This window comes from Bos indicus, chromosome 16, assembly GCF_029378745.1.
Source record: "Bos indicus isolate NIAB-ARS_2022 breed Sahiwal x Tharparkar chromosome 16, NIAB-ARS_B.indTharparkar_mat_pri_1.0, whole genome shotgun sequence".
Lineage (NCBI taxonomy): Eukaryota > Metazoa > Chordata > Mammalia > Artiodactyla > Bovidae > Bos > Bos indicus.
In genome coordinates, this window is record NC_091775.1 from 30,134,410 (window position 1) to 30,160,131 (window position 25,722).

The 25,722-nt window shown below is 36.5% G+C and overlaps 1 protein-coding gene across 1 annotated transcript in view; it reads right to left on the minus strand.

Moving 5' to 3' along the window:
• Positions 1-1,107: 1,107 nt before the first annotated feature.
• The window catches only part of LIN9 (lin-9 DREAM MuvB core complex component), an 84,853-nt gene continuing 60,238 nt past the window's right edge, over positions 1,108-25,722 (minus strand). The window contains exons 11-15 of the mRNA XM_070768059.1: positions 25,484-25,564; positions 10,655-10,780; positions 2,888-3,067; positions 2,629-2,726; positions 1,108-2,143 (exon numbers count right to left, since the gene is read on the minus strand). Coding sequence (XP_070624160.1) covers positions 2,038-2,143; positions 2,629-2,726; positions 2,888-3,067; positions 10,655-10,780; positions 25,484-25,564 — 591 coding nt within the window. The 3' untranslated portion in view covers positions 1,108-2,037. The remainder of the gene's footprint in view (positions 2,144-2,628; positions 2,727-2,887; positions 3,068-10,654; positions 10,781-25,483; positions 25,565-25,722) is intronic.

Here is a 25,722-nt window from a genome sequence, read left to right on the forward strand (position 1 = left end):
TGTTTGTAGATTCTCAATGGTAGCAAGTGAATCTGATTTTTGGAACTAATAGAAATTCAGAACCAAATCTACATAAAGCATGATGTACTTGCTTGCTCGCTCAATCTGGCTTTGATAGTTTTCTTTAGGGCTCCATAAAGGTGTTAAGCAGTGGCAGCATCATTTAAATTAATGCACAGCCGATCCCAAATGACTACTTTGAATTATATAGATTTCTTCTTCCTTAAACAAAAATAAAATTCATATTTATTCTTAGGCACAGTTCTTGTCATCAACACATGATGGCACTGAAAGATATAGATGATGCTTAATTACGTAAGTGCAAAACTAGGTATAATTTAAGTGTGACAAGTCAGCCTTAAGAAATGTAGAAGAAAAAATATAAAAAATGCTTACCTAAGTCTAGGCAGAATATATTGAAAAGCAACCTTTCTCTAGTCTAGAGTAAGCCAAGTAACTTACGTGCTCAGTGTTTTCCGTAGTGACTACTTAGCCGTGGGGAAAAAACGTCCTAATGGTATTTTAATTCAAAATGACTTAGTAATAAATTTGTACTGTTCCTCCAAAAAATATAGTTTAGTGGAAAAGATAATTTTAAAAAACATTTTAAATAGAAGAAATATTTATCAACTTGTATTAATTAAATGAAAATGAAGATCATTAATTTTCATAAATCAATTTATTTAGAATTACAAATATTAAGAATAAAAGATTTATGCATTTCTTAATTAAACATAACAGTTTAGCTAAATATAAACTCTGCACTAAAGTTCTGCAGTGGCACAATACCAACAAAGAATATGGAAGCATTTTTAAACTATACAAAAATTTCAAATGGAAAATAATCTTGTTTCAGTTTTATTATACATTAATATAAAAAGTCTCATTTTATGAGACATCTAAAAGAATCAAAGCCACTTCTACAGCTATATCTTAAACTCCAAATCTGAAAACAATTTATTATATTTTGACTTTATAATATTCTATATTAAAACAGAGAAAATTCCAAATACACACTTTTTACAAGATTAACATCTTAGGCAGGGTTTTCCTTAAAAAACCGAGAACCAAAAAAGCCCACAACCAAATACAAACCTTTTTTCTCCATTTTCTAGCACTGGCTATTGTATTTGTTTTCCTTATAAAATTTTTTTTACTTTAAAAATTGTGTAACTGTTGGATTTTAACCAGTAATCTGGTTCAAAAATTGTGCAAATAAACAAAAAAATATGAAAATAGTGTGTTATCAGTCTTTTGAAAATAAATCCCATAACAATGGCACTTTTTGCCCTGAATTGATGGGAAAAGACATGCCAAATCCATTTGCTGAAATTTAGCATCTTGCAGTAATGTTTCTTTCCTGCTCCTTCATTTTCTTTCAACAGACAAACAACAAAGGTTTCTTTTATAAATTATGATAAATTAAAATATTTATTATTATAAAATGATCTATAGAACCATGTCACATTGCAAGTATATATCATATATACTTGTAAAGTCCGTATTTCCCACCTATATTCCAGTGGCTTCCTAAAAATGAGGACTTCCCATATCTCATGATGTTATCTTTTGAAGACTGAAGTGGTGATCAACTAAATGAACTGGAGTTGTAATTTTCTAGATAGAATTTCCACATTGCCATGCATAATGCACAAAAGACCATGTTTCTTCATGTTCTCCACTGCAGTAGTTGTCTGCCTGGGTTGAGTTGAATTCATGCACATTAAAAAAATGGTCAACAATATTCTTCCATGAAATTATGTTATGTTCAGACATTTTCAGTTTAAAAATACTTGCTAATAAACATATATAACATAAGCAGTGCTACTGCAGCTGAGTAATAAAAGAAAAATAAATATAATGCTGGTCAGCAATGCTGGTTCAAGAAGCAGTAGAGTATATTAAAACGCCTTATTTGGAGATTTAAATTTTCCTTGTTTTCCAGCAGATAGGTTATTTGGTGTTGGAAGCCTATATAAAGGAAGAGAACTTCACAAAAACAATGTCCTATGCAGTTGGGATAATTAAATCTTCTATTCAGTCTCTGTTGGTGTTATTTGCTGCAAAGGCATGTAAGTTTCCCATCTGGCTCAGGCCGCTCTGAATATGTGCAACATGAATTTCTACATTATTCTGAAAGCAACTAAAGAAAGAAGAAATATGGTTAACTACTTTATCTCACAAAATTAAAAACAGTTTTTCTAAAAAGAAAAAGCTGAATTTCAGTTAGGAAATAGCTAAGATAACAACCCCACATAAGTAACATATCTTCCCTTTACATTAGCCATAATTCTATTTCAGTAGTAACTGAAAGGTATGCTTGAAAGAAGCCAAGAAACCATGGAAGTACTGGAAAGAGGATGGACAAATCTCTCTTTGGGGAAGACTCACTTCAAAGTTAAACCTCTATGCCAAACCCAAACCTAAATATTATATGTCTTTGACGCCTTTATATAAAAAAATCCATCTGAAAATTCTGTCAATAGACTGCATATAACATGAAAGCTCATTTACAATTTACTTAAAGGATAAAAATCATGACTACTTCATAAATACGTACAATTCTTAAAGCTTATACTGGAAATCACTATGAATTTCAATAAAAATAGAGTACATCTAACGAATTACCTGATATTAGAAGCATCTATTGTACTCTTGATATCATTTAGTGAATCTGTAAGTGATTTAAATTCAAAGGAATTCAGGTCGCCTCCTTCTGCTAGACACTAAAGAAAAAAAAATTTCAAAATTGTACTTCGAATACAGACAAAAACTCTGCTCTAATATACAGTTTAATTTTTTAGCACCAAATTAGCACAGTTTGTTTAGGTGTCAAAATGAAGAAAGTATTCTTAATATTTTCCCCAAAAGGTCCTCTGAAATTTACCTTAATTTGTAATAAAATAGCTGTAAGCCTGGAGATTAAGTCTGTCAGATTTTCATTTTCAACACAGGGCTGTCCTGTTGAGGAATTTGCATGCCGAACTATTTCCTGTGCTTCTTCCTCACACCTTCGTCTCATGTCTGTCGGCTGATCTGCAGGCTGGAGCCCTTGGTCTGGAGCAAGCTGAATACAGATGATTAAAACACAAGATACACATTCATAAGGCCATGATAATTTCTGTGTGTTTGTGCCCTGTTTGCAGATTAGGATTTTTTAAAAAGTAGCATTTGTGTAACAAAAACAACCTCACTTTTACCTTAGAAATTTTTTCTCCTCTAACAGTATTTATTTTTTGATTTGTTTTATATTTTGGGTACCTTTTAATTTTGAGGTACTTCTAAAAAAAGAATAGAACAAAAATTTCTTGATAACCTTTTACCCAGATTCACTAACTGCTTATGGTTTACTGTGTTTGAGTTAACATTCGACCTTTCTCTGTATATAATTTTTTTTCTCTTAATTATTTGAGAATAAATTGCAAACACTGTGCCTCTTTACTCCTAAATACTTAATAACCACAGAGCAATGATCTGATCACAATCAGGAAGTTTAGCAAAGACATAATACCATTTTCTAACAGTCTATATACAGATTTCATCAACTGTCCCAATACCTAGCTATTTTTCCCCCTGAATACATCTGGTTGTCCTGTTTCTCTAGACTCCTTTACTCTGGAACAGTTCCTCAGTCTTTCATAACCTTGATAGCTTTGAAGAATATCAGCCAATTATTTTGCATAATATCCCTCAATGTGGGTTTGTCTGTTTCCTCTTGATTAGACTAAAGTTATAGGTCTTCGGCGGGAACACCACGAAAGTGATGTTGTTCTCAGTTCACTGTGACTAGGAGGTGTATGATGTTTATCTGCCCCACTACTGCTTATGTTATCTTTGATCACCTGGTTAAGGAAGCTATGTGCCTCCATCAGCACAGACAGCTTCCTTGTTCTTAGAGCAGCACACCGCTCCACTATGGGATGTGCCATAAGTTATTCAGCCAATTCCCTATGTATGGGCATTTAGGTTACTTCTAATATTTTGTGACTGTCAGAAACACTGCAATGAATAATCTTGTCTTCTAACATTTAACATTTTTTTAAACTGAAGTATACATAAATATATAATACTCCAAGGGTAGCTACCATCCTGACTTTTATATATATATAAACAATACAGACCTATATATTATTATATATATTAGTTTTTGCTGGCTTTTGAGCTTTACATAATATGAAATTATGCATTATATATTCTTTTGTGTCTGACTTTATTTGTTCAATATTTGCATGTTCTCATATGAACAAATATGTTCACATATTCATTCTTATTGCTAAGAATTCCATATTATATGACAACTTACCGATTCATTTTAGTATTGATGGGTATTTGGGTAATTTCTAATTTTTGGCTATAATGAACAGTGATGCTATATATGTTCTAGTGTCTATCCTTTGGTAAATACATGTTCATATATCTTTGATATATACACAGAAGTGGAATTGCTTGTTCTCATTTTAAAATCAATATTGTGCTTCCATAAGAGCTTTGTGAAAATTAAATTAAGTTTACTCCATTAGGAAATGAGTGTCACATATGGCCTTGTGTACACAGTGAGATACAAAAGGACATCCACTTCTGCATGTTTCACGTCATCTTGGACAGCATGGTTTGCACCTCTTGTGGATGGTTGCTAGTCCAGGGGGAGAACTCTATTTGCAGGGACAACACATATTGCTATGTAGGTAAATGACAATTATCAGGAAAATAAAAATAATAATGGATGGCTGAAGGAATGAGCAAAACATACTCAGAATTTAGTTAAAGGTAATCGCAGTTCATTTCTCTCAGTTCAAGTGGACTGGTATCAACAAAAATGGCAGATCTTTGGGACTCAATGATGAGGTTAGTATCATAAAAAGCTGTTTATCTCACATCACAAACAGATGTGGCTGTAAATATCCCATGCTGTGCTTAGTTGCTGGGTTGTGTCTGACACTGTGAGCCCATGGACTGTAGACCACCAGGCTCCTTTGTCTATGGGGATTCTCTAGGCAAGAATACTGGAGTGGGTTGCCATGCCCTCCTCCAGGGGGTCTTCCCAATCTAGGAATAGAACCTCTCGCATTGCAGGTGGATTCTTTACCATCTGAGCCACCAGGGAAGTCCTAGACCCATGCACTTATGGTCAATCTACAACAAAGAGGCACAAATATACAATGGAAAAAAGGTAGTATCTCTTCAGTAAATGGTGCTGGGAAAACTGGACAGCTATATGTAAAATAATGAAATAGAACATTCTCTCAGTTCAGTCGCTCAGTCGTGTCCGACTCTTTGCGACCCCATGAATCTCAGCACGCCAGGCCTCCCTGTCCATCACCAACTCCCGGAGTTCACTCAAACTCACGGCCATAAAGTCAGTGATGCCATCCAGCCATCTCATCCTCTGTCATCCCCTTCTCTTCCTGCCCCTAATCCCTCCCAGCATCAGCGTCTTTTCCAATGAGTCAACTCTTCGCATGAGGTGGCCAAAGGACTGGAGTTTCAGCTTTAGCATCATTCCTTCCAAAGAAATCCCAGCGCTGATCTGCTTCAGAATAGACCAGTTGGATCTCCTTGCAGTCCAAGGGACTCTCAAGAGTCTTCTCCAACACCACAGTTCAAAAGCATCAATTCTTCAGCACTCAGCTTTCTTCACAGTCCAACTCTCACATCCATACATGACCACTGGAAAAACCATAGCCTTGTCTAGATGGACCTTTGTTGGCAAAGTAATCTCTCTGCTTTCTAATATGCTGTCTAGGTTGGTCATAACTTTCCTTCCAAGGAGTAAGCGTCTTTTAATTTCATGGCTGCAATCACCATCTGCAGTGCTTTTGGAGCCCCCCAAAATAAAGTCTCTCACTGTTTCCACTGTTTCCCCATCTATTTCCCATGAAGTGATGGGACCAGATGCCATGATCTTCGTTTTCTGAATGTTGAGCTTTAAGCCAACTTTTTCACTCTCCACTTTCACTTTCATCAAGAAGCTTTTGAGTTCCTCTTCACTTTCTGCCATAAGGGTGGTGTCATCTGCATATCTGAGGTTATTGATATTTCTCCCGGCAATCTTGATTCCAGCTTGTGCTTCTTCCAGCCCAGAGTTTCTCATGATGTACTCTGCATATAAGTTAAATAAGCAGGGTGACAATATACAGCCTTGACGTTCTCCTTTTCCTATTTGAACCAGTCTGTTGTTCCATGTCCAGTTCTAACACTTGCTTCCTGACCTGCATATAGGTTTCTCAAGAGGCAGGTCAGGTGGTCTGGTATTCCCACATCTTTCATAATTTTCCACACTTTATTGTGATCCACACAGTCAAAGGCTTTGGCACAGTCAATAAAGCAGAAATAGATGTTTTTCTGGAACTCTCTTGCTTTTTCCATGATCCAGCGGATGTTGGCAATTTGATCTCCAGTTCCTCTGCCTTTTCTAAAACCAGCTTGAACATCAGGAAGTTCACGGTGCACATATTGCTGAAGCCTGGCTTGGAGAATTTTAAGCATTACTTTACTAGCGTGTGAGATGAGTGCAATTGTGAAGTAGTTGGAGTATTTTTTGGCATTGCCTTTCTTTGGGATTGGAATGAAAACTGACCTTTTCCAGTCCTGTGGCCACTGCTGAGTTTTGCAAATTTGCTGGCATATTGACTGCAGCACTTTCACAGCATCATCTTTCAGGATTTTAAATAGCTCAACTGGAATTCCATCACCTCCACTAGCTTTGTTCGTAGTGATGCTTTCTAAGGCCCACTTGACTTCACATTCCAGGATGTCTGGCTCTAGGTGACTGATCACACCATCATGATTATCTTGGTCGTGAAGATCTTTTTTGTACAGTTCTTCTGTGTATTCTTGCCACCTCTTCTTAGTATCTTGTGCTTCTGTTAGGTATACCATTTCTAGTCAATCTAATCACACGGACACAGCCTTGTCTAACTCAGTGAAACTAAGCCATGCCGTATGGGGCCACCTAACACGGGTGGGTCATGGTGGAGAGGTCTGACAGAATGTGGTCCACTGGAGAAGGGAATGGCAAACCACGTCAGTATTCTTGCCTTGAGAACCCCATGAACAGTATGAAAAGGCAAAATGATAGGATACTGAAAGAGGAACTCCCCAGGTCAGTAGGTGCCCAATATGCTACTGAAGATCAGTGGAGAAATAACTCCAGAAAGAATCAAGGGATGGAGCCAAAGCAAAAACAATACCCAGTTGTGGATGTGAGTAATAGAAGCGAAGTCCTATGCTGTAAAGAGCAATATTGCACAGGAACCTAGAATGTTAGGTCCATGAATCAAGGCAAATTGGAAGTGGTCAAACAGGACATGGCAAGAGTGAACATCGACATTCTTGGAATCAGCGAACTGAAATGGACTGGAATGGGTGAATTTAATTCAGATGACCATTATATCTACTGCTGTGGGCAGGAATCCCTTAAAAGAAATGGAGTAGTCATCACGGTCAACAAAAGAGTCAGAAATGCAGTACTTGGATGCAATCTCAAAAACGACAGAATCATCTCTGTTCGTTTCCAAGGCAAATCATTCAATATCACAGTGATCCAAGCCTATGCCCCAACCAGTAACTCTGAAGAGCTGAAGTTGAACAGTTCTATGAAGACCTACAAGACCTTTTAGAACTAACACCCAAAAAAGACGTCCTTTTCATTATAGGGGACTGGAATGCAAAAGTAGGAAGTCATGAAACACCTGAGGTAACAGGCAAATTTGGCCTTGGAATACGGAATGAAGCAGGTCAAAGGCTAATAGAGTTTTGCCAAGAGAATGCACTGGTCATAGCAAACACCCTCTTCCAACAGCACAAGAGAAGACTCTACACATGGACATCATCAGATGGTCAACACCGAAATCAGATTGATTATATTCTTTGCAGTCAAAGATGGAGAAGCTCTATACAGTCAGCAAAAACAAGACCGGGAGCTGACTGTGGCTCAGATCACGAACTCCTTATTGCCAAATTCAGACTTAAATTGATGAAAGTAGGGAAAACCACTAGACCATTCAGGTATGTCCTAAATCAAATTCCTTATGATTATACAGTGGAAGTGAAAAATAGATTTAAGGGACTAGATCTGATAAATAGAGTGCCTGATGAACTACGGACAGAGGTTCGTGACATTGTACAGGAGACAGGGATCAAGACCATCCCCATGGAAAAGAAATGCAAAAAAGCAAAATGGCTGTCTGGGGAGGCCTTACAAATAGCTGTGAAAAGAAGAGAAGTGAAAAGCAAAGGAGAAAAGGAAAGATATAAGCATCTGAATGCAGAGTTCCAAAGAATAGCAAGGAGAGATAAGAAAGCCTTCCTCAGCGATTAATGCAAAGAAATAGAGGAAAACAACAGAATGGGAAAGACTAGAGATCTCTTCAAGAAAATTAGAGATACCAAGGGAACATTTCATGCAAAGAACATTCTCTAATACCATATAAAAAGTAAACTCAAAATGGATTAAAGACTTAAATGTAAGATATTAGAACACTCTTTGACATAAATCACAGCAATATTTTTTTGGATCCATCTTCTAGAGTAATGAAAACAAGAGCAAAAAAAAAAGGGGACCTAATTAAACTTAAAAGCCTTTGCATAGCAAAGGAAACTGTAAATAAAAAGACAAACTACAGAATGAGATAACATGTTTGCAAATGATGTGACCGCAAAGGATTAATTTCTGAAATAAACAAAGAGTTTATACAACTCAATATCAAAAAAACCCAAACAACCCAATCAAAAAATGGGCAAAAGACCGAGACATTTCTCCAAAGAAGACGTTCACATGGGCAACAAGTACATGAAAAGATGCTCCACACCTCTAGTTATGAGAGAAGTGCAATCAAAACTACAAAAAGTTATCACCTCACATCAGTGAGAATGCCCATCATCAAAAAGTCTACAAATAATAAATGCTGGAGAGGGTACGGAGAAAAGGAACCCTCCTACACTGATGGTAGGAGGGTAAACTGGTATAGCGAGTACAGAGAACAGTATGGAGGTTCCTTAAAAACTAAAAACAGTTACTATTATGATCTAGTAATCGTACTCATGGAAAAGATGAAAACTCTAATTCAAAAAGATAAATGCACCCCAAAGTTCATAGCAACACTATTTACAATAGCCAAGACATAGAAGCAACCTAAATGTTTATCAGTAGAAGAATGGATAAAGAAGATGTGGTATAAGGAAAAAAAAAACAAACCACAGGAATATGTGGTACATATATACAATAGAATATTACTCAGCTTTAAACAAAGAATGAAAAATGCCATTTACAGCAACATGGATGGACCTAGAGATTATCATACTAAGTGAAGTAAGTCAGACAAAGAAGGCAAATATCATTATGATAACACTTACTTGTAGAATCTAAAAACATGGTACCAAAAAAAGGATCAAAAAGTGATACAAATAAAATTTTTTAAAAATGGACTCTCAGACATAGAAAAGAGGACATAGAAAGGATTATCAGTGGAAAAGGGATGGGGGGAGGATAAATTAGGAATTTTGGATTAACAGATATACACTACCGTATATAAAACAGATAAACAAGGTCCTACTGTATAGCATAGGCAACTATATTCAGTAATAATCTATAATGGAAAAGAATGTGAAAAAGAACATATGTCTCTGAATTACTTTGTGTACACTTGAAGCACTGTAAATCAACTGGTCTACAAATAATAAATGCTGGAGAAGGTATGGAGAAAAGGAACCCTCCTACACTGAGTAGGAATGTAAATTGGTACAGTCAGTATGGAGAACAGTATGGATGTTCCTTAAAAACTAAAAACAGAGTTACCATTATGATCAAGTAATCCCACTCATGGAAAAGATGAAAACTCTAATTCAAAAGGATACCTTTTGAATGCTAATTCAAAAAACCCTACTTCAAAAAAAAAAAAGTGGCTTTACTGGAAATATACAACTTCTAAGAATGCAAATGCTGGAGCATACTAAACTCATTACAATCATTTCATTCTTCCTTGTAAGAAACTCAAATTTTTGATGAAACTGGTGAACCACCTTCATACATATAATTATATGTACATAACAATAATGATAATTCACAAATAATCCTATAATGTATGTGACTGCAGTTCAAAAATGCATAGTTCTAATGTAAAGTTTATTTTTAAAATTTCTATTTATTTTTTTGACTGTGCCTCACAGCCTGTGGGATTTTAGTTCCCCAAGCAGACATTGAACACAGGCTCTCAGCAGTGAAAACACCGAGTCCTAACCATTGGACCACCAGGGATCCCCAAATGTAAAGTTTAAAAAGGAGCAATCAAAACTGTATACACAGCATGGTCATAACTTTGTAAGAAAAAGCATGTATGGTTTAAAAAAATTAGGAAATAAACAAAAATAAAGTTTTTGTGGTAGTAGAATTAAGAGTAATTATTTTTCTGGATGTTTCTAAATTTTTAGAGAGCTATAATCATTTGTAATTCAAACAAAAAACCAACAGAATTGACAGGTGTGTATAAAGCACTCTTCAATGTTGATGCTGTAAGGGAAAAAAAAGTATATAAATATGGTTCTGCTCAAAGATCTTGGCTTAGTTTGGGTTTTCTAAGATGGGATGGTAACAGAATCAGTTTCAAGTAAGAGGGGGTCACAGCCCCCTCAAGGGAACTCTGCACACACCACCTACCTCATAGCAGTACTGCTGAACTTTGTGCAAGACTTTGTTTAGGTCCTTGTTCAGTTGTTCAAGCTCTAAAACGATCGTTGCATATCTCCGTTGAAATTCAATGCCAATGGGCATGGAATATGATTTCTGAGAAGGAAAAAAAGTCAGATTTTGATAAGGTTTTTTTTTTTAACAATGCAATTTCAACGATCTACTAGGATACAGGACTTTTTTTTTTTTTTTAAACTTTACATAATTGTATTAGTTTTGCCAAATATCAAAATGAATCCGCCACAGGTATACATGTGTTCCCCATCCTGAACCCTCCTCCCTCCTCCCTCCCCAGGACTTATTCAAAATAGACAAACAGGTTATTAAAACAGACTATGCTCAATGTTATACTACTTATATGTGGTAATGGTATTATTGTTATTTAGGTGATTGTCTTTGTTCTTATGAGTGTCATGATGTCTGTCATTTACTTTTTAAAAAATGGAGATTGTATATATATATATAGAGTGTGTGTGTGTGCAAGACAGATTAAATGTTCAAAACTGTTGAATCTATGTATGTTTCTTATGTTTCTTAAAAATCTTTTAACTTTTTAGTAACTTTATCATTTTCAAAAATAAAAAGTTGGTAAAAAATTATATATATTCATTTGAAGTGTTCTAGTAATTTAATTGATTCTCCATTTGGACTCAATTCAGTATAGCATAATGGATAACAGTCATGCGTGCTAGAATCAGATTACATGTTCAAAACCCAACACTATTACATATTAGCTGTGTGACTTTAAGCAAGTTCCTTAATTTCTCTGTGCCTGTTTTCTCATCTGCAAACTGGGGATAAAAGAACTTCTATCTAATGAGATTATGGCAAAGGTTAAATGAAATAATATATGGTAGCATATTGCCTTCCACATAGAAAATATTCATTAAGTATTAACTGTTACCACCATTGCCATCATTTCGTATCTGCTTCCTACCAGTAAGTGTAAACAGACTTTGATTCCATTTCTTTTCCTCTCTTCATAACACCTCCAATAAATTACACTATCCGTTCCACTTCAGCTACAAATGCTGCAATGAGACTTCTTTAGTCAAGCCAAATTGAACCACACTTCTGTTTTTCACAGGATTTCTAAGAAAGCAGACCATCGTGCACTGGAGAAACAAGTACAATTAAGAAATAAAAGTGTGCCTAGACTGGTAGGGTAAACTACTTGCACTAATAACCAATCACAGAGTTTTAATTGTTTGAGCTAACAGAAACCTGGCAATCATCTTGTTCAGCCTTGTCATTTTACAGATGAGAAAACTGAGGCCCAGGAAAGTTAAATGTTTTGCTCAACAGCACACACTATTAATAATGTACCAGGTACTGTTCTAAGTGTTTAAGAGAATCTCACAGAATCCTTACAACCATCCCAAGAAGGATACTATAATTATCCCCACATTACATATGGAGGAATCTGAGGTCCATGTACCAAAGCCAATAAGTGGTAAGCATGCAGGATCTGAAGGTAGACTGCATCAGAATTCCTCCACCATGAGATCTGATGCAGTGAAAGAGGAGGAAGGGAAACAATGTCACAGGGAGACAAGGGAAGGGATGTCATTTAAAGATTCCATGTCTGGTTCTAACTGTTGCTTCTTGACCTGCATACAGATTTCTCAGAAGGTAGGTAAGGTGGTCTGGTATTTCCATCTCTTTAAGAATTTTCCACAGTTTGTTGTGATCTACACAGTCAAAGGCTTTGGCGTAGTCAATGAAGCAAGATGTTTTTCTGGAATTCTCTTGCTTTTTCTATGATTTAGTGGATGTTGGCAATTTGATCTCTGGTTCCTCTGCCTTTTCTATATTTAACTTGAACATCTGGAAGTTGATGGTTCACCTACTATTAAAGCCTGGCTTGGAGAATTTTGAGTATTACTTTCCTAGCATGTGAGATGAGTGCAATTGTGGAGTAGTTTGAAATTATTTGGCATTGCCCTTCTTTGAGATTGGAATGAAAACTGACCTTTTCCAGTCCCGTGGCCACTGCTGAATTTTGCAAATTTGCTGGCATATCGAGTGCAGCACTTTTACACCATCATCTTTTAGGATTTGAAATAGCTCAATTGGAATTCCATCACCTCCACTAGTTTTATCTGTAGTAATGCTTCCTAAGGCCCACTTGACTTCACATTCCAGGATGTCTGGCTCTAGGTGAGTGATCACAACATTGTGCTTATCTGGGTCATGAAGATCTTTTTTGTATAGTTCTTCTGTGTATTCTTGCCACCTGTTCTTAGTATCTTGTGCTTCTGTTAGGTCCATACCATTTCTGTCCTTTATCGAGCCCATCTTTGCATGAAATGCTCCCTTGGTGTCTCTAATTTTCTTGAAGAGATCTCTAGTCTTTCCCATGCTATTGTCTTCCTCTGTTTCTTTGCACTGATCACAGAGGAAGGCTTTCTTATCTCTCCTTGGTATTCTTTGGAACTCTGCATTCAAATGGGTATATCTTTCCTTTTCTCCATAAAATCACTCAGTGTGAAAATCATTTGGGTTTAAACATAAACATTAAATTAGTTCAATGACACTAACCTGATGTATCACAGAAAATTAGGAAAAAATGCATACCAAGAAAATCTGTAATCCATAAAAATGAAAGAACTGTTATACCTCTGAAGATATTAAAAAATAACAGTTCTGGATATATTAAAAATAAAATCTCCTTATAATACTTAGGATTCTTCCTTCTGTAAAGAAGGAATTAAACTAATTGAATAATTTGTATTTGTCCCTGAAATATTCGACAAAATTTCAACTCACAAGTGATATACGAAACAGAATAAATAATAGGTATGTTATGATTAATGGATATAATTTGATTTTTACTACCTCTATAAGGCACTGTCGGAGAAGGCAATGGCACCCCACTCCAGTACTCTTGCCTGGAAAATCCCATGGACGGAGGAGCCTGGTAGGCTGCAGTCGATGGGGTCGCTCAGAGTCAGACACGACTGAGCGACTTCACTTTGACTTTTCACTTTCATGCATTGGAGAAGGCAATGGCACCCCACTCCAGTACTCTTGCCTGGAAAATCCCAGGGATGGAGGAGCCTGATGGGCCGCCGTCTATGGGGTCGCACAGAGTCAGACACGACTGAAGCAACTCAGCAGCAGCAGCAGCAAAGCACTGTACTTATATCAATATAATAGAAATGGCAGTCTCTGAAGATAATTTTCATGTTTTATTTACTTTTTAAAACTAATCTCAAATCATGTAAGTAAGTGTTAGTAGCTCAGTCATGTCGGACTCTTTGCGACCCCAGGGACTATAGCCCACCAGGCTCCTCTGTCCATGGCATTCTCCAGGCAAGAAAACTGGAGTGGGCTGCCATTCCCTTCTCCAGGGGATCTTCCCAACCCAGGGATCAAACCTGGGTCTCCTGCACTGCAGGCAGATTCCTTACCATCTGAGCCATCACATACCATACTATTTCCTTTTTGATGATTCCACTTAAATTAAAGGGTATGGTTTATTAAACAAAGACCAAACAATTACCATGCATGATACATGTTATACACAGGACCTACTGTGAATAGAAATCCATCTCTCTCCACCATTTGTTTTTAATGAGTACAAGGATCAAATAACCTTGAATATACTTTTTATACTACTGCTGCTGCTGCTGCTGCTAAGTCACTTCAGTCGTGTCCGACTCTGTGCGACCCCATAGACGGCAGCCCACCAGGCTCCCCGGTCCCTGGGACTCTCCAGGCAAGAACACTGGAGTGGGCTACCATTTCCTTCTCCAATGCATGCAAGTGAAAAGTGAAAGTGAAGTCGCTCAGTCGTGCCCAACTCAGCGACCCCATGGACTGCAGTCCACCAGGCTCCTCCGTCCATGGGATTTTCCAGGCAAGAGTACTGGAGTGGGTTGCCATCGCCTTCTCTGTTTTATACTACTGGCAGTTAGCAACTCTCTAAAAAGCAACAGGATTTGCAATAGCATTCCTTATACCCGCTACACTGAACAATTTAAATTTCAACTCTTTCGCCAGGCTAGTATGTGATTTATGCTTCTTCTTCTTTGGGGAACAGTTTTATTCTAAAGCAGTCTGATACTTCATACCTTGATCTTATCCTATAGAACTGAATTCCAGGTTTATGCTTAAATGACAGTCCTTGACATCAGGAAAAAAATAGGGGCACATTGTCCTCCTGCTGTCTGAAAACATAATGAGTATACATGTTTTAAATATTTTATTACCAACGAAAGAACATGTTATGTTCACCAGCTGGAATAACTTTATTAAATGTTTGAGATTTTTGCACCATAATAACCAAGACAGGAAGCTGGATAGCCCCTAAAATCAACTGCTATTTCTTATATAAATGCCTGCAGAAGTTTCATATTTTCTTTGGACATCATTAGATTTCCTAGCTTTTTTTAACCTTTTATCTTATATTGTAGTATAGTTGGTTAACAATATATATAGTTGGTTGTGATAATTTCATGTGTGGAGGAAAGTGGTTCAGTTATACATATACATGTATCTCTTTTGGATTGACACGTATACACTGCTATAATTAAAATGGATAACCAATAAGGACCCACTGTATAGCACAGTGAACTCTGCTCAATATTATACAACAACCTAAACAGGAAAAGAATCTGAAGTATGGTTTTAAAGCTAATATGAATTCTGACATTTTGCTTAACATTAGTATGTTCTGTGAATCTGCCACCCCATTGGAAATAACTCTTTTCATATTAAGTTTTCTTGTAAATCTACCTAATGGAGGAGCTTCTGGATATTTAGGTCATTTTAGCTTACATGTTTTATATTCTATTTTTGTAATCTGTCTGTGGACCATCATCTTCTTCTGTGGCTAAGACTCCACTTATTTATTTCTGAATGTTAAACTACCTTTGCATTCCTGAAATAAATCTACTGGTTGGCATGATGTACCTTGGAAACATTCCCATTTGTTAATACTTTGTTTAGGATTCTTTCACCTATATTCATAAATGATATTGGCTAGTAGTTATTTCTTTTGTAATATCTTTGTTAGGTTTTAATATCAACTTATTCAAGAATTACAAAAAGGAATTGGAAAATGTTCCTAGTTTTTCTCCTGTTCTCTAAAAAAAGTTTTTGCAAGGTGATGGTAATGGTAAATATTTAGTTGAATTCATTGGTATGGAAGAATTCATCTAGTGGTGTAGGTTCTTTGTGGTCAAGTTTACATTATAGATTCATTTATAAGGCAGTGATGGGACTATTCAGACTTTTTTCCCATATCAGTGTTGACAAGTATTTTTCTAAGAATTTGCCTCCTTCATTTCAATTTTCAAAAATATTTACAGGAAGCTGTTTATGAACTGTATTAGTCCGCTTGGCATGCTATAACAGGATACCACGACTGGTGGCTTAAAAAATAGCAATAAATTCTTTTTGTAGTTATGAAGGTTGTAAGTTCAAGATCAAGGTGCTGTCAGGGATGGTTTCTAAATAGAACTTTAGAACTTTATCTGGCTTGCAGATAGCTGCCTTCTCGTTGTGTCCTCAGATGGCCTTCCTTCTGTGCATACATGGAGAGACCTCTTGGGGTCTCTTCCTCTTCTTGTAAGGACACCAGTCTTACTGATTTGGGTCCCAACTTTATTGCCTCATTTAACCTAAATTATCTCCTTAAAGGCCCTATTTCTAAATACAGTTACACTGTGGCTTAGGGCATCAACTTATGAATTTGAAGCACACAAAATTCAATCCTCTCAAGATCTTTTTCATGTCTGTAGGTTTTATAGCGATGTTCCCTCTTTCTTTCTTTTTATGGCTGCGCTGGACCTTCATTGCTGCTTATGGGCTTTTCCTAGTTGGGGCTACTCTGTGTTGTAGTACCTGGACTTCTCACTGTGCAGGCTTCTCTTGTTGCTGCTCTCAGGCTCTAGAGTGCAGGCTTTGCAGTTGTGGCACACAGGTAAGGGACAAAACTCGTGTCTCCTGCCTTGGCAGGCTGATTCCCCACCACTGGACCACCCTCTTTCTTAATAGCAGTAAGCTGTATCTTTCCTGATTAGCATTTTCAGGATTATCAATTTTATTAGGTCTTTCAAAGGGCTGAACTTTTACTCTGTTGATCATCTCTATTTTACATTTGTTTTCTATTTCATTACTTTTCTCTCTGGATTTAATTTGTTGTTCTTATTCTAACTTACTGAGATAGATGTAACTCACTAATTTTTTTCAGTCCATCTTCAATTTAAACATGCCTTTTATTCTAAAATAGGTGTGGCTGCATAATAACATTTTGATGTATATAATTTTCAATACTACTAAATTAAAAACATTTTCTGGTCTCTGATAACTCATTCTTTGCTTTATGGTTTATTTAGCATTGTATTCTTTAATCTTGAAGCGTGAGTTTTATTCTTGGTATCTTTTAGTTAAGAACTGACTCATTGGAAAAGACCCTGATGTTGGGAAAGACCGAAGGCAGGAGGAGAAGGGGACGACAGAGGATGAGATGATTGGATGGCATCACTAACTCAATGGACATGAGTCTGAGCAAGCTCTGGGAGTTGGTGATGGACAGGGATGCCTGGTGTGCTGCAGTCCATGGGGTCGCAAAGAGTCAGACACAACTGAGTGACTGAACTGAACTGATCCTTTAGTTATTAACTTCTAAATTTATCTGTACTGTGGTCAGAGAACTTACTTTGGACAATTTTAATCATTTTGCAATTTGTTGAAATCTGATCTAAGACCAGTGTACAATTAATTTTTGTAAATATTCCATGCAGGCTTGAAAATAATAGGTATCCTACAGTTGGCAGGTGTAACTGTCTCCGTATGCTAATGAAATCATTTGTTAACTGTGTCTTTCAAGTATATATTCTGATTTTTAAAAAATTTTTATTAATTAACTAACTTAATTTTGACTGCTCTGGGTCTTCAATGCTACACAGGCTTTTTCTCTAGTGGTAAGAGAGAAGTGCAGTGCATGGGCTTCTCACTGTGGTGGCTTCTCTTGTTACAGAACACAGGCTCTAGGGCCCGCAGGCTTCAGCAGTTGCAGCCCCTGGGCTCCAGAGCACAGGCTCGGTAGTTGCGGCGCACGGGCTTAGTTGCTCTGTGGCATGTGGGATCTTTCTGGACTGGGGATGGAACCCGTGTCTCCTGCATTGGCAGGTGGATCCTTTACCACTGAACCATCAGGGAAGCCCTCTGATTTTTTTTTTTTTTTCTCTAACTGATTTTTGACTATTTGTTTTATTAGTTACTAAGAGGGCTATGGAAACTGTGTTGTTACAACAGTGGATTTGTACTTTTCCTTTGAGTTTTGCCAGTTTTTGCTTTATATATTTGGATGCCATGTTATTAAGTACATATAACTTTCAAGTTATTATTTTGAAACTATACCTTTCATCATTAAGAATCACACCTCTTTACATCCAGTAAGATATGGTGAATTAAAATTTTCTTCATTAGAAAGCATCTCTCTCTATATCCAGTAATACCAGTATATCTGTTGCCCTACATTTAATTATCAGATACTAATATAGTTACCCTGGGTGTTCTTTGGAAGGAATGATGCTAAAGCTGAAACTCCAGTACTTTGGCCACCTCATGAGAAGAGTTGACTCATTGGAAAAGACTCTGATGCTGGGAGGGATTGGTGGCAGGAGGAAAAGGGGACGACAGAGGATGAGATGGATGGATGGCATCACCAACTCGATGGATATAAGTTTGAGTGAACTCCGGGAGTTGGCGATGGACAGGGAGGCCTGGCGTGCTGCGATTCACGGGGTTGCAAAGAGTCAGACACGACTGAGTGAACTGAACTGAATATAGTTACATGCTTTTCTGTTGTTATTTTAAAATTTGTATTGCTGGGGTTTCCCTGGTGGCTCAATGATAAAGAATCCACCTGCCAATGCAGGATGCATGGATTTGATCCCTAATCTGGGATGATCCCTGCCACTGAGCAACTAGGCCCATGTGCCACAGCTACTGAGCCCACCCACCCTAGAGCCCTGCTCTGCAACAAGAGAAGCCACTGCAATGAGAAGCCCGTGCACCACAACTAGAGAAAAGCCCGCAAAGCAACAAAGACCCAGCATAGCCATAAATAAATAATTGTATTGTTTATTTTTTCATACATTAATGATTTTATCCTGGATTTTTTTATATTAAATGTGTCTCTTTCAAGAATCATAGAGTTGGATTTTTTTTAAAGTTGTAGTTGATTTACAACTATTTAAACTAATATATCAGTTTCAGGTATACAACACAGTGATTCAATTTTTTTTTATAGATTATACTTCACTTAAAGTTATTACAAAATAATGGCTAAATGTCCTTGTGTAGTACAAAGAATTTCTTTTTTTTTAATTTTTAAAAAAAATTTAAATTTATTTTATTTTTTTTTAATTTATTTCTTTTAATTAGAGGCTAATTACTCTCCAATATTAAGAATTTCTTTGTGTAGTATCCTTGTCGCTTATTTGTTTTATACATAGTGAAAAGTGAAAGTGAAGTTGCTCAGTCGCACCTGACTCTTTGTGACCCCATGGACAGTAGCCTGCACCAAGCTCCTCCGTCCACGGGATTTTCCAGGCAAGAGTACTGGAGTGGGTTGCCATTTCCTTCTCCAGGGAATCTTCCCAACTCAGGGATTGAACCCAGGTCTCCCGCATTGTAGACAGACGCTTTACCGTCTGAGCCACCAGGGAAGTCCATTTATACATAGAAGTAGCTTGTAACTCTAAATCCCCTATCTTGCCCATCCCCTTACCCTTTTCCCACTGGTAACCACGAGTTCTTTATATCTGTGAGTCTGTTTCTGTTTTGTTATATCCATGTTTATTTTCTAGATTCCACATTTAAGTAATAACACAGAGTAGTATTCATCTTTCTCTAACTTCTTTCACTAAGCATAATACCCTCTAGGTCGATCCATGTTACTGAAAACAGCAGCATTTCTGTTTTTATGGATGAGTAATAGCCCACTGAGTGTGTGTGTGTAAGCATGTATGCGTGCATGTGTGTATATACATGTACACACATATATACAGACTATATCTTCTTTATCCATTCATCTGTTGATGGACACTTAGGTTGCTTCCATATCTTGGCTACTGTAAATAATGCTGCTATGAACACTGAAATGCATGTATCTTTTTGAATTAGTGTTTCTGTTTTCTTCAAATATATACCCAGGAGTGGAACTGCTGAATCATATGGTAGGAACTGGGTTTTATTTTTCATCCAGTCTGGCAATCTTTGTTTTTTATTTAAGAAATTTAGTCCACTTATACTCAGTGCTATTTATCAAAATGTTTAGATTTAAATCTACCATCTCACTCTTTTCCTTCTACGTGTCCCACTTGTTTGGTGTCATTTTTTCCTTTCCTTTGTTGCCTTCTCTTGGACTGAGTGAACACTTAATTGTTCCATTCCCTCATGCAACTCCCCCTGATAAGCTTGGTAGTTATTAATCTTTTACCATTATTTGAATAGGTGCCTTAGAAAGTAAAATGTACATTCTTCATTTTTCAAAATCTATGTGGAATACACACTCCTTACCCTAATCAACAAATGTTGCACTGTATTTTTAAACCTTTATATTTTAAATGCCGCAAGATACAATTTTATTATTTTATACGGTGACACTTAGACTAATGCACATATTCATTCTTTTTGTTGTTTTTCATTCCTTTTTGAAACTTTTAAGTGTCTTAAACAAGTTGTTCCCTCCACCCCCCCGCTTGAAGAAAACCTGTATTATTTCCTTTAGTACAGATACTCTGGTAACAAATTCTATAACTTGCCTGCAAATGTCCTTGTATTAACTTTACCCTTACGAAATTTTCACTGGATATAGAAATCTAGGTTGGCAGTAATTTTGTTTCAGCACTATAAAGATGTCATTCCATTCACTTATGTCCTCTGTGTTTTCTGTGGAGAAGTCAGCTGTCAAACGAACTGTTACTGTTTTTGAAAGTACTTCCCCCTCTCCATCCTACTCTGGGTACTTTAAATACCTCCCACTTTGTGTCTGGCTTTCAGCAGTTTTACTACGCTGTGTTTTGGAGTCATTATCTTTTTATTTACCTTATGATTTATGGGGGCCTTGGATTTGTAGCCTGTTGAATTTTGAGAGTTCTGAAAAATTCTCAGTTATTATCTCTCAAAAATTCTCTCTCCTTTTGTCTCATTTTTCTTTCTCTTCTCCTTCTGCTACCCTATTAGACATGTTAGACTCCTCACTATATCCCTTATTTCTTATTCTTCTCTTCTGTACTTTCTATCCATCTTTCCATGCTTAATTCTGGACATTCTGATCTGTTCTCAAATACTAGCTCTCTCTTCAGCTGTTCCTAATCTGCTGTGTTATATCTACCAATTGAATTCTTAATTTTGATTACTGTAGTTTATTTCCTGAGTTTTCATTAGGTCATTTTTGTTGTTGTTTCTAGTTCTCTTCTAAAATTCTGTTTTGTCTCACCTCGTTAAACAAAATAAGCATTCAAAATCTATGTCTAAAAATAACATTCTCCTTAATCTGCCCTCTGTTCATATTTTCTTGTGTTTTTCGTTAGTGTTATCATGTCTCCTACTGTTTCTGGGATTTAAAATTGAGTATTAGATACTGTATGTTAATAACTGTAGAAATAATTTCAGGTCTAGTATGATATTATATTCCCCTAAGAGGACTACTTACTTCTGGATGGCTGCTTTGGGGCCTGTGTGTGTTAAGTTGCTTTACTTGTGTCTGACTCTTTGAGACCCAGTGGACAGTAGCCTGCCAGGCTCCTCTGTCCATGGGATTCTCCAGGCAAGAATACTAGAGTGGGTTGCCATGCCCTCCTCCAGGGGATCTTCCCAACCCAGGTATCAAACCCACATCTCTTATGGCTCCTGCACTGGCAGGAGAGTTCTTTACCACTAGTACCATCTGGGAAACTCCATGATCAACTTAGTTCAATTTCAGAGATAAAATAATCTGAAGCTGGGCCAATGCAGCCTTTTTGGGGTCCAATCCAGAACATGGAAGGAATTTGCCAATTTCTCTCAACCCTTGCTGGTTCTCTGGACTCTAATTTTTGTCCTCCCCACTCTTCTAAGCCCTTTAAGAACACCACTCGGTTTCTCAGCCATCTTTTCTGAAATTTGCATAAGCCCCTAAGGAAAAAGGAATCCTAACTGCCAGAATCCTCCTTCTGTGTTTAATTCTTTTCCTAGATCCTATCCCTAAAATTCTTAAATACCTTATTAATGCTCCAGTGTCTTTGGCTTGTTTTTACATTTTATTCCAGAGGAAATAGCTGTTCTTAACTATTTGGATTAGGAAGACTAATCCAAATTATCTAGCCTACCATTACCAAAAGCAGAAGCGCATTAACTTTTTCCAAACAGTATGTTCAAATTCTTTAGGGGAGTGTCAGTTTCTTTCTCTCCTTTTAACTTGGGTAAAAGCCACATTTACATGAAGATCGGAAATGTGAAAACAGAAATTAAATCAATTCCTTTTAAAGTATAGCATCTCACTTCTGCATTCCTCTATCATATTTGCAACTCTTGGCCTGGAGTCTCTTCAGGGTTCCAACATGCAGCCTCTTTTAGCCAAGGTTTTAATTTCATCCAACACGTCAGAAAATGTAAAAAAACAAACAAACAAACCCTTTCATACATTGTTAAACAATCTGTTTCCATATATTCTATTTACTTTTTTTTCGTACTTATTTTATGTGGAAATTGTAAGCGACAAGAAAACACATGTCCAGCCTACCATCTTAAGTTAGGAGTACAATTAAATCTTTAAAATGCTCATACATTTTGACCCTGCCACTTTCTATACAAAAAACCAAACCAAACCAAACCAAATAAAAAACCCCTTCAAAATGGTTTAAAGACCTAAATGTAAGCCCTGAAACCATAACACTCTTAGGACAGAGGCAGAATACTCTGACAGAAATTGGCAGCAATATTTTCTTGGATCAGTCTCCTAAGGCAAAATAAATAAAAGCAAAAATAAACAAATGGGGCCTAATTAAACTTAAAACTTTTAGATAGCTAAGGAAACTATCAACAAAAGAAAAAAACTTGAGGCTGACAAGGGTTCATATCCAAAATACATAAATAGCTCATACAACTCTAAGAAACCAAACAGACAAACAATTCAATCCAAAAATGGGCAAAAAACTTGAATAGACACTTCTCCAAAAAGGACATGCAGGTGGCTAATAGGCACATGAAAAGATGCTCAACATCACCATTATTAGTGAAATGCAAATGAAAACCACAATTAGGTATCACATCACACCAGTCAAAATGGCTATAATCAAAAAGTCTACAGAAAACAAATGTCAGGGTGTGGAGAAAAGGGAACCCTTGTACATGGCTGGTAATGTAAATTGGTATAGTCACTACTGAGAACACTATGGAGGTTCCTCAAAAAGCTAAAAATATATAGGATCCAGCAATTTCACTTCTGGGTATATATCTGGGAAAAATGACAACACTCATTCAAAAAGATACATGTACCCCAATATTCATAGCAGCACAATTTAAAATAGCCAAGACAATGGAAACAACCCAAGTGCCCAGCAACAGATTGGTTTATGAAGACACGGCACACACGCACACCTGCACACACACAAATGAAGTATTACTTAGTCATAAAAAAGAATGAAATAAAACCATCAGCAGCAATGTGGACAGACCCAGAGAATGTTATGCTTAGTGAAATAAGTCAGACAGAGGAAGGAAAATACTGCATATCACTTATATGTGGAATCTAAAAAGCAATGCAAATGAATGTGTAAGCAGAAAGAAACAGACTCACAGAGAAAACAAACTAGTGGTTACCAAAGGAGAGAGGAAAATAGGGATAAATTAGGGGTATGGGATTAACAGATAGAAACTATTACATACAAAATAGATAAACAACAAGAATATACTGAATAGCACTGGGAATTATACCCAGTATCTTATAATAACCTATCATGGAATATAATCTGACAAAACCACTAAATTAGTATGCTGTATACCTGAAACTAAGACAATACCATAAATCAACTATACTTCAAAAAACAAAACAAAATATGAAAGTAAATGCATGGAAGAAGAAATCCATATGCTAAGCATAAAAAATATTTATACCATATACTAGTTTCACAATATTTGTATTTTTATAATGGAAATTATTTCTAATCATAAATAAAATTATAAAGTCTATCAAGAAAATTAGATTTGTGCAGAGTTTCCACATGCCAAGAAGCCAAGCCAACATCAAAATAGGCCTTTATTTAAAAGTAGGTAACATTAATTCGGCTGAGTCAAATCTAATACTTTAAGGTGTGAAACCCAGCTACAGGGAAAAGTCCTAGTTAGTGGTATGAAAGTAAAATAATTTGATTACGCATGAAGATGAAATGGCTTCCCTAGTGGCTCAGATGGTAAAGAATCTTCCTGTAATGCAGGAGATCCAGGTTCGATTCCTGGGTTGGGAAGATCTCCTGGAGAAGGGAATGGCAACCCACTCCAGTATTCTTGCCTGGAGAATTCTATGGACAGAGGAGCCTGGTGGGCTACAGTTCATGGGGTCACAAACAGTTGGACACAACTGAAGAACTTAAACACTTTTCTCAAGATGGAAAAGATGGTATGATCAGAGGAAATGCAGCGGGTGAACATTGAAAAACCATAGAATAAAGGGCAGAAGTAGAACTAATGGAAACCAAGATAAGAACGAGAGTCCAGTAGCAAAGAAGCAAGCACATTAATATTATTATGTTCAGGATATACAACAGCAATACGTTATGCCTAATTTTTTTCGATCTTTGATAGTCTGTGTATCTGACAATATTAATTTTATAACATGCCTACTTGAGTTAAACTGGAACCAAGAAGTCTGTTTTGGTATCTGTACTACTAAATAGCAGCAAAATCTTAGGTCAAAATCCCTCGACATCTTTGGTCTTCAGTTTTCAATTCCATAAAAATGATGGGTTTGAATTGGATAATTCAAAGTCATGTTCAGATTTTTAAAAAAAACACCTACAAGAAGACTGTTCCTCATTCAATTCTGTATCTACTTGTCCAGCTGTTTATTCACACCTACCCCTCACACCATTCCATGCAAGAGGTGATTAATGTTATGACAACTCCCTATTCTTGTACTCATGACAGACACTGGTAATTAGCTAAAGCCCTTTGCCGCCAAGTCTAGTCACTGAGCTCTCCTTTTCTTTCAAACTTTCTAGCAACCATTTCTAATCAGTTGGAGATGGTATTTGAGATAAAAACCATTCACCATCCTATAAAATCATAACTATGACTTTCAGTATGATTAAAAAACTTTCTTAGTGAATATTTTCTACATCTTAAAAAATTATGATAATTCTCTCCTATGAATTAAATTGACTTTCATATTTTGTACTCACTGGATTGATAAAATAGGATATAAGCTTTGTCAAGATAACTAAAGATACCAGCCTACATATTTCCTGATTTATTTATTCTGAACCATTTGAATAACCTCTGCTAATATGATTTCCTTAGTCAGAAGCACCAATGCTAGGAATTCTACACTCATGTAAACTGTCTAAGAATCTAATATATATCCATTAATCCTATTCAATGACATAAGGAGGTCCAGGGTAATGAACTGTTCTGTACTGCTAATTAAGCATGTGTTCAGTATAATAAAACATAGGGAGAGTAAATCAGGATTTTAAAATAACAGTTATCTCTAGGTTTTCTTTCATAAAATATTTTCAACCCTTAAATATAGAAGCCCCCACCATTTGAAAATGAGACAAGTAAACAAAAAAATATCCTTACCAGTTTTTCTGCTTCTGTGTTCATTTCCCTTAATTTCTTGATATGTTCCTTTTTAATCATGAGAATTTTTGATAGTCTGGTCTACAGACAATGAAAAAGAGATGTTTTGGAATAAAGAGAGGCACTTAAATATACCAGGTAGACATCAAACTTGTAAGTTTCCACTAAGATATTTTAGCAGATGTGTTTCAATATAAATATAGCACAGACACTATTTTAGAAATCTGACTGGCTGAGAG